This window comes from Squalius cephalus (assembly GCF_949319135.1).
Source record: "Squalius cephalus genome assembly, chromosome: 22".
Lineage (NCBI taxonomy): Eukaryota > Metazoa > Chordata > Actinopteri > Cypriniformes > Leuciscidae > Squalius > Squalius cephalus.
Genome location: NC_137143.1, coordinates 2,691,787 through 2,702,010, shown reverse-complemented (window position 1 = coordinate 2,702,010; position 10,224 = coordinate 2,691,787). Strand labels below are relative to the sequence as shown.

Sequence of the window (10,224 nt, the reverse complement as noted above, 5' to 3'; positions counted from 1 at the left end):
AGGTGATCTTTAGCCGCGTTTCCACCGCAATTACCAGGAACTATTTGTCCCAGGAACTTTTTTCATAGGAACTTTTTTTGCCCCAGACCGGTTGCTTACTGCGTTTACACCGCGGTCTAAAGTACAGGGAAGATTATGTAAATTAGTCTGGTGACGTTGAACTGCGTGCGACTGCTCCTCCCAGTCTGCGACGGACAGGAAGCGCGTTTGTTTTGAGTTTTGAGCGCGTTTTAAGTATGGAGGAGATTCAAGCTGTGCTGCTTTTGTGTGTGATCTATTGGTTTACTAACGAGGTAATGAACAAAACGGCAGAAAAGAGACGAGCACTAATACTAAAGCGTATTCAGAAAGCTCGTAATGCTAGATATAAAAGTAGACAACGTTTGTTATCATCTATAGCGGACATTGACCGTGAGATGGATGGGACGAACGCGCGCCATCGGGCAGAAAGAACAAGATTGGTAAGAAATTAATCCATCAAAATGAACAAGAGTTGTGAATAATGTTATTATCGATTACATCAACTTATTTTTTGCAACTTTTGTGTGTTTTAGATATGGGAGTACTATCGAATGCGTCGTGTTTCGCGATCGGTTTGGATACACACTAGAACAACAGAATGGTGGGACAGCGTGGTTCCAACTTTCACCGAAGCACAGTGGATAAAGAATTTCCGGATGTCTAAGGATACTTTTCTGTACCTCTGTCGTCGATTGCAACCCGAACTGGAGAGACATGACACAAACTACCGACATTGTGTACCCATTCAAAAAAGAATCGCCATTGCACTGTGGAAACTTGCGACCAACTCAGAGTATAGAAGCATCTCTCATTTATTTGGAGTCGGAGTTGCTACTGTGTGTCACTGTGTTCACGATTTCTGCTCATCTGTTGAGAAGGTACTCATGCAAGAAGTTATCCAGTTACCAAACAGTGAAAAGTTAAAAGAAATGGCGACGTATTTTGAGTGCAGATGGGGTTTGCCTCAGTGTGTAGGTGCAATTGATGGATCACACATCCCCATTCTTGGACCAGAGGAGTACCACACAGAGTACTTCAACCGAAAGGGCTGGCATTCGATCATCCTACAGGCTGTTGTGGACGGAAGAGGTCTCTTTTGGAATGTTTTTTTAGGAGCGCCAGGTAGCCTGCATGATGCCAGAGTGCTGCGTTTGTCAGGATTGTGGGACCTAGTGGATCGGGGTTTGTTACTACCTGATGTAACCAAGAACATTTGTGGACATGATGTAGGGTACTATGTCCTTGGTGATGCAGCCTATCCTTTGAAGAGCTGGCTGATGAAACCTTTCACAGACAACGGACGACTGACACCCCAACAACTTGTGTACAACCATAAAACAAGCAGAGCCAGGGTGGTGGTTGAGAATGCTTTTGGCAGACTAAAGGGCAGATGGAGGTGTTTGCTAAAACGAAATGACTGCAATACACACAAGGTCAAATCCCTGGTGATAGCATGTTGTGTTCTTCATAACCTCTGTGAAATGAATGGTGATGAGTTCAGAGAAGAATGGGTTACGGGTACATTCAACCAGCCTGATGGGGCACTGTCATCCACTGTAGAGGCCGAGGGTCTAGATGCACGTACAGGTCTAATGAAGCTTTTGACTACAATGTAGTAAACTGCAGTATCACTGGTTACACACCAGAAAGTTTTTTTTTTTTGGTAAGGGAAAAATAACCTTCAGGTGCTGTAATGCGCCTTTTTTTATGCTGTATACACCTGTTGTACATTGTTTTTGCTTTGTAACACTTTTTTTGTAAATAAAAATGATTACTTCTGAATCATGCTTTGGTTTTAATTTATTGTTATCACCTTCTGTTTACAGGGGAAACTTGAAAAATTTGAATAACGTGCAAAATTGTTTTTCAGTAATTAACTAAGCTGTAAGCCATAGTCATAATTATAACAGGCTTGAAAATCTCTCACCTTGCATGTAATGAGTCTATATACGAGTTTCACCTTTAAGTTGAATTACTGAATTCAACTGAAAAAGTTGAATAACTTTTGCACAATATTTCTAAATTTGAGTTTCACCTGTATATTTGGCTGTCAAATATAAAATGTAATTTCATAAGTGACTTAAATTACCTACACTTTGCTTATTTTAACCTGTGCACTTTCACCGGAAATGTTTTACATTTAACCAGCACTTCAAAACCTTACCGTAAGAGCTAAAATTACCATGGAGATGAAAAGGCACTTGATCTCAAAGTGACATTTTACAAACTTTATTTAACACAAGGCAAGTACTGCTTACAAAATATAATTTGAAATAATTTTTAAAATACAATCATGTGAAAAGAAATAAATTACGAGAACAGTAATATATTGTGTAAAGAAAAACAAATACAAATGTATTTTTGAATGACTGGGCAAACTGTCCAACGGACAGAAACCCGGCCCTCTGCAGGAATGCAAACAATATATAAAAATTAGAATTGTGCAAATAAAAATAAAAAATGCAAATGTACAATTTAAAGTGCAATCTCAGAGTTCAAGTGGCTACTTTTTGAATGACTGGGCAAACTGTCCAAGAACAGACAGAAACCCGGCCCTCTGCAGGAATGCAAACAATATATAAAAATTTGAATTGTGCAAAAAAAAAAATGCAAATGTGCAATTTAAAGTGCAGTCTGAGTTCAAGTGGCTACTTTTTGAATGACTGGGCAAACTGTCCAAGAACAGACAGAAACCCAGCCTGAAAGTCCCTCTGCTGCCGTCTGCTTTCTTCAGCTTCCGACTGCAGGAACGCCAACTCCTGCCTCCTCATCTCTCTTTCCTCAGCCTGGCTCTCAAGTAACAGCTGCATATATTTGTCACGCTGTTCTTGTCCAAGCTGCAGGGCGGTCCGGTTAGAATCTTCCATGTCCCTCAGCACATCAAGGAAGTCACAATCCCTTTTCCTCTTCCCTAAGTGCAGAAACACATGACAATAAATACACAAGCCCACCCTGAAAACAATAAAATACTTATTTTAAGTGTTTTCACTACAAAATCTTAAATTTGAAACTTATGTTGGGCCATCATGCTCCATATTTTTATCATGGACCATTTAAGTTTGCAATCAAAAAAATAACACAATGACCCAAAACCATTAGGATTACAATTAGGTCAGTTTTGAAAAGGGGTGTAACATATCACGATACAGTGTTATTGCGATACTCCCAAGACATATGATGAAAGGTTAACAAAAAATGTACTGTTGATTAAAATGCTAACTTTGATATTACATTGTGGGTTTAAATGAATAAGCTTGGACTTGGTGCTTGTAACCCAAGGACAATTGAGACACCAGAATAAAAATATTCATGATTCTGAAGCTGAAAATACAGAATTATTTTAGACGAATATGCTTAACATTGGTAACATATAGATGTTTGGCATTATCAGGACCCACAAATATCCCCCCATTGCATTATATTATACATTAATCTCAACATCATTTTAATGTAGTACTGACAACTAAAACTCTGAAAACCTGATTTTTTTTCCTCACAGTTTTTTTTATTTTGGGTGAACTATCCACGATACGTATTGTTGCATTTTTGTATTGCAATATATTGTTGCACGATATATTATTACACCCCTAGTTTTGAAGTATATTTTTATCAACAGACAACGTTGTTTAATACCTCGTCGTGTGTGTGTTTCGGCGGAAGACATGGGATGAGGGCTACTGGTGATTGCTGGGGAAAACACGCTGGTCTCTGTTGCCTGCACATCGGGGCCATTCATTTCATCTGTAAAAACACGTTGAAAAAAGTTAGTTTGTTTTATCACTGCAACGAGTTTAAGACGATAATATTTATCATGTACATGTGTAATAATTTACCTTCAACCGACTGGTCCTCAGATTCATGAATGGATTCCAAAAATGAAATTGCAGAGTCTTTTGTCACCGCTGCTCCAGAAAATGCCGGCCTGTGTCCCAACAACGCGTCCAGACGGTCAAACCACTTGTTAGTCCGCCGATCGGATCCGCTTCTATTGTTGTGATCCTTGACTTTTTTGTAGTCTTGTTTTAATTTTTTTAACTTCTCTCTGCACTGTTTTCCAGTGTGAACAATGCCCAGCTCGTATAACCGACTCGATATTTTGAGGTAAACCTTTTCATTGCGGATTGCCGTTTCCAGTTCCCGCTGGATTTCTTCTTCCGCAAATACGCTTATTAAAGCCTGGACCTCGTCGTCGGTCCAGCGGTCGTATTTTTTGGTAAACTCCATATTCATTTCCAGACAACTCTTTACTGCACGAAGCCAGGAAGTGCGATTTTTAAAAATGGCGGCTAAAATAAAATGCAGCGTGGATTCAACCAATCAAATGTGACGTGAGCTCAACCAATCAGCATGTTCAGCGCACAAGTCCCACCCCGAAAGTTCCTGAACTCTGAAAAAGTACTACCTCGCCAGCAGGGACTTTCTGGGGGGTAAATTTTTACCCGGAACTTCATTTAGACCCTGGTTCCTGCGGTGTAAACACACCGAGTACCACCCCAAAGTTCCTAGTTCCTGGGGAAAGTTCCTGCGGTGGAAACGCGGCTATAGATACTGTTATCCCAGATCACAACAAGCCCAGTTCAAACGCTTTGTTATTTTACCGTCTACAGACGAATTTAAGAAAATAACTGAGATTGTTTTTGCTTTACTTCGAAAAAGGCTCTCCGAAAGGGGGTATAGCTCAGTGGTAGAGCATTTGACTGCAGATCAAGAGGTCCCCGGTTCAAATCCAAGTGCCCCCTTTAACATGTCCCAATCTGAAGGTGATCTTTGATACTGTTATCCCAGCTCACAACAAGCCCAGTTCAAACACTTTGTTATTTTACCTTCTACAGACAAATTTAAGAAAATAACTGAGATGTTTGTTTTTTTTACTTTGAAAAAGGTTCTCCGAAAGGGGGTATAGCTCAGTGGTAGAGCATTTGACTGCAGATCAAGAGGTCCCCGGTTCAAATCTGAGTGTCCCTTTTATCATGTCCCAATGTGATCTTTGGTACTGTTATGCTAGTTTCCAACAAGCCAAACAATTTTTTCTTTTATCTTCTACAGATGTATTTAAGAAAATTACTGGGATTTTTTTTTTTTTACTTTGAAAAGTGCTCTTTGAAAGGGGGTATAGCTCAGTGGTAGAGCATTTGACTGCAGATCAAGAGGTCCCCGGTTCAAATCCGAGTGCCCCCTTTAACATGTCCCAATCTGAGGGTGATCTTTAATACTGTTATCCCAGCTCACAACAAGCCCAGTTCAAACACTTTGTTATTTTGTGGTCTACAGACGAATTTAAGAAAATAACTGAGATTTTTTTTTTTTTTACTTTGAAAAGTGCTTTCTGAAAGGGGGTATAGCTCAGTGGTAGAGCATTTGACTGCAGATCAAGAGGTCCCCGGTTCAAATCCGAGTGCCCCCTTTATTATGTCCCAATCTGGAGGTGATCTTTGATACTGTTATGCTAGTTTCCAACAAGCCAAACACTTTTTTCTTTTATCTTTTACAGATGTATTTAAGAAAATTACTGGGATTTTTTTTTTTTTTACTTTGATAAAGGCTCTCTTAAAGGGGGTATAGTTCAGTGGTAGAGCATTTGACTGCAGATCAAGAGGTCCCCGTTTCAAATCCGAGTGCCCCCTTTAACATGTCCCAATCTGAAGGTGATCTTTGATACTGTTATCCCAGCTCACAACAAGCCCATTTCAAACACTTTGTTATTTTACCTTCTACAGACGAATTTAAGAAAATAACTGAGATGTTTGTTTTTTTTACTTTGAAAAAGGTTCTCCGAAAGGGGGTATAGCTCAGTGGTAGAGCATTTGACTGCAGATCAAGAGGTCCCCGGTTCAAATCCGAGTGTCCCCTTTAACATGTCCCAATCTGAAGGTGATCTTTGATACTGTTATCCCAGCTCACAACAAGCCCATTTCAAACACTTTGTTATTTTACCTTCTACAGACGAATTTAAGAAAATAACTGAGATGTTTGTTTTTTTTACTTTGAAAAAGGTTCTCCGAAAGGGGGTATAGCTCAGTGGTAGAGCATTTGACTGCAGATCAAGAGGTCCCCGGTTCAAATCCGAGTGCCCCCTTTAACATGTCCCAATCTGAATTTGATCTTTGGTACTGTTATCCCAGTTCAAACGCTTTGTTATATTACCGTCTACAGACGAATTTAAGAAAATAACTGAGATTTTTTTTTTTTACTTTGAAAAGTGCTCTCTGAAAGGGGGTATAGCTCAGTGGTAGAGCATTTGACTGCAGATCAAGAGGTCCCCGGTTCAAATCCGAGTGCCCCCTTTAACATGTCCCAATCTGAGGGTGATCTTTAATACTGTTATCCCAGCTCACAACAAGCCCAGTTCAAACACTTTGTTATTTTACCTTCTACAGATGACTTTAAGAAAATAACTGAGATGTTTGTTTTTTTTACTTTGAAACAGGTTCTCCGAAAGGGGGTATAGCTCAGTGGTAGAGCATTTGACTGCAGATCAAGAGGTCCCCGGTTCAAATCCGAGTGCCCCCTTTATTATGTCCCAATCTGGAGGTGATCTTTGATACTGTTATGCTAGTTTCCAACAAGCCAAACACTTTTTTCTTTTATCTTTTACAGATGTATTTAAGAAAATTACTGGGATTTTTTTTTTTTTTACTTTGATAAAGGCTCTCTGAAAGGGGGTATAGCTCAGTGGTAGAGCATTTGACTGCAGATCAAGAGGTCCCCAGTTCAAATCCGAGTGCCCCCTTTAACATGTCCCAATCTGAAGGTGATCTTTAATGCTGTTATCCCAGCTCACAACAAGCCCAGTTCAAACACTTTGTTATTTTACCTTCTACAGATGACTTTAAGAAAATAACTGAGATTTATTTATTTTTCTTACTTTGAAAAAGGCTCTCCGTAAGGGGGTATAGCTCAGTGGTAGAGCATTTGACTGCAGATCAAGAGGTCCCCAGTTAAAATCTGAGTGCCCCCTTTAACATGTCCCAATCTGAGGGTGATCTTTGATACTGTTATCCCAGCTCACAACAAGCCCAGTTCAAACACTTTGTTATTTTATGGTCTACAAACGAATTTAAGAAAATAACTGAGATTTTAATTTTTTTTTTACTTTGAAAAGTGCTCTCTTAAAGGGGGTATAGCTCAGCGGTAGAGCATTTGACTGCAGATCAAGAGGTCCCCGGTTCAAATCCGAGTGCCCCCTTTAACATGTCCCAATCTGAAGGTGATCTTTGATACTGTTATCCCAGCTCACAACAAGCCCAGTTCAAACACTTTGTTATTTTACCTTCTACAGACAAATTTAAGAAAATAACTGAGATATTTGTTTTTTTTACTTTGAAAAAGGTTCTCCGAAAGGGGGTATAGATCAGTGGTAGAGCATTTGACTGCATATCAAGAGGTCCCCGGTTCAAATCCGAGTGCCCCCTTTAACATGTCCCAATCTGAAGGTGATCTTTGATACTGTTATCCCAGCTCACAACAAGCCCAGTTCAAACACTTTGTTATTTTAACGTGTACAGACGAATTTAAGAAAATAACTGAGAATATTTTTTTTTTTACTTTGAAAATAACCTCTGAAAGGGGGTATAGCTCAGTGGTAGAGCATTTGACTGCAGATCAAGAGGTCCCCGGTTCAAATCCGAGTGTCCCTTTTATCATGTCCCAATGTGATCTTTGGTACTGTTATGCTAGTTTCCAACAAGCCAAACAATTTTTTCTTTTATCTTCTACAGATGTATTTAAGAAAATTACTGGGATTTTTTTTTTTTTACTTTGATAAAGGCTCTCCGTAAGGGGGTATAGCTCGGTGGTAGAGCATTTGACTGTAGATCAAGAGATCCCTGGTTCAAATCCGAGTGTCCCCTTTAACATGTCCCAATCTGAAGGTGATCTTTGGTACAGTTATGCTAGTCAAACACTTTGTTATTTTACCGTCTACAGATGAATTTAAGAAAATAACTGAGATTTTTTTTTTTTGTTTACTTTGAAAAGTGCTTACCGAAAGGGGGTATAGCTCAGTGGTAGAGCATTTGACTGCAGATCAAGAGGTCCCCGGTTCAAATCCGAGTGCCCCCTTTAACATGTCCCAATCTGAAGGTGATCTTTGGTACTGTTATCCCAGTTCAAGCGCTTTGTTATTTTACCGTCTACAGATGAATTTAAGAAAATAACTGAGATTTTTTTGCTTTACTTTGAAAAAGGCTCTCCGAAAGGGCGTATAGCTCAGTGGTAGAGCATTTGACTGCAGATCAAGAGGTCCCCGGTTCAAATCCGAGTGCCCCCTTTAACATGTCCCAATCTGAAGGTGATCTTTGGTACTGTTATCCCAGTTCAAACACTTTGTTATTTTACCGTCTACAGACGAATTTAAGAAAATAACTGAGATTTTTTTTTTTTTACTTTGAAAAGTGCTCTCTGAAAGGGGCTATAGCTCAGTGGTAGAGCATTTGCCTGCAGATCAAGAGGTCTCTGGTTCAAATCCGAGTGCCCCCTTTAAAATGTCCCAATCTGAGGGTGATCTTTGATACTGTTATCCCAGCTCACAACAAGCCCAGTTCAAACACTTTGTTATTTCATGGTCTACAGACGAATTTAAGAAAATAACTGAGATTTATTTATTTTTCTTACTTTGAAAAAGGCTCTCCGTAAGGGGGTATAGCTCAGTGGTAGAGCATTTGACTGCAGATCAAGAGGTCCCCGGTTCAAATCCGAGTGCCCCCTTTAACATGTCCCAATCTGAAGGTGATCTTTGGTACTGTTATCCCAGCTCACAACAAGCCCAGGTCAAACACTTTGTTATTTTGTGGTCTACAGATGAATTTAAGAAAATAACTGAGATTTATTTATTTTTCTTACTTTGAAAAAGGCTCTCCGAAAGGGGGTATAGCTCAGTGGTAGAGCATTTGACTGCAGATCAAGAGGTCCCCGGTTCAAATCCGAGTGCCCCCTTTAACATGTCCCAATCTGAAGGTGATCTTTGGTACTGTTATCCCAGCTCACAACAAGCCCAGTTCAAACACTTTGTTATTTTACCTTCTACAGATGACTTTAAAGGGGGGGTGAAATGCTATTTCATGCATACTGAGTTTTTTACACTGGTAAAGAGTTGGATTCCCATGCTAAACATGGACAAAGTTTCAAAAACTAAGTTGTACGTTTGAAGGAGTATTTTTGTTCCAAAAATACTCCTTCCGGTTTGTCACAAGTTTCGGAAAGTTTTTTTCGAGTATGGCTCTGTCTTACGTAAGATAGGGCGGAATTTCCTTATATGGGTCCTAAGGGCACTTCTCCGGTAAGATCGCGGCCGCGCGCGCACTCTTAGACCAGAGCAAGAGAGTGAAAGCAGTTCGCCATCAAAGCGCCCTGCCCGGCTTTTGGGAAGTCAATGTCACCAAAGAAGTGTGTTTTTGGTTGCCAGGGCAAGACAACCCTGCACAGATTCCCAAAGAACCCAGCGTTAAGGAACCCGTGGATGGAGTTTGTTTTCCTGAGCATAAACGGAGTTGTGTAGCTGTTTGTTCCCTGCATTTCGACGATGATTGTTTTATAAACAAAGCCCAGATCGTCTAATGCTTAAGGATCGAGCAGTCGCAATGATAAACGTTCGCGGTCGTGCGTTGGAACCGGACGGTGAGTAACTGTTGAACAAATAATGTCTCTGTGTGTTGTCACTAGCTCGGTGCGTTAGCACAGCTAAGCTTCGCCCACACGGCCCGCCCCCAGCCGCTCGGTTTTTTCCGGAAAGACTCTGTACACCCTATCTTTCTTTGATTAATATAATAAAACAAAAGACTTTTTGGAGATATGAAGGATGCAATATTACTCTATAGGTACTCAAGATTAACAGGAGATTGAGTGAAAATGAGCATTTCACCCCCCCCCTTTAAGAAAATAACTGAGATGTTTGTTTTTTTTTACTTTGAAAAAGGTTCTCTGAAAGGGGGTATAGCTCAGTGGTAGAGCATTTGACTGCAGATCAAGAGGTCCCCGGTTCAAATCCGAGTGCCCCCTTTAACATGTCCCAATCTGAAGGTGATCTTTGGTACTGTTATCCCAGCTCACAACAAGCCCAGTTCAAACACTTTGTTATTTTATGGTCTACAGACGAATGTAAGAAAATAACTGAGATTTATTTATTTTTCTTACTTTGAAAAAGGCTCTCCGTAAGGGGGTATAGCATTTGACTGCAGATCAAGAGGTCCCCAGTTAAAATCTGAG

The 10,224-nt window shown here is 40.1% G+C and overlaps 1 protein-coding gene across 1 annotated transcript; it reads right to left on the bottom strand.

Annotated features, from left to right (window-relative positions):
• Positions 1 to 1,689: 1,689 nt before the first annotated feature.
• LOC307150721 (uncharacterized protein) lies at positions 1,690 to 4,554 on the bottom strand. Its single transcript, XM_079858175.1, has 3 exons — positions 3,855 to 4,554; positions 3,655 to 3,762; positions 1,690 to 2,932 (listed from the first exon to the last, which is right to left on the bottom strand). Exons 1-3 carry the CDS (start codon positions 4,249 to 4,251, stop codon positions 2,670 to 2,672), a joined length of 768 nt encoding a protein of 255 aa, XP_079714301.1. The 5' UTR covers positions 4,252 to 4,554; the 3' UTR covers positions 1,690 to 2,669.
• Between the last annotated feature and the right edge of the window lie 5,670 nt (positions 4,555 to 10,224).

Excerpts from the sequence above, each read along its gene's own strand:
- LOC307150721 (XM_079858175.1), bottom strand. The coding sequence starts at position 4,251 with ATGAATATGGAGTTTACCAAAAAATACGACCGCTGGACCGACGACGAG. Across the intron at positions 3,763-3,854 it reads TGAGGACCAGTCGGTTGAAG|ATGAAATGAATGGCCCCGAT; the intron begins GTAAATTATTAC and ends GTGTTTTTACAG. Across the intron at positions 2,933-3,654 it reads CGAAACACACACACGACGAG|GGAAGAGGAAAAGGGATTGT; the intron begins GTATTAAACAAC and ends TTCTGCACTTAG.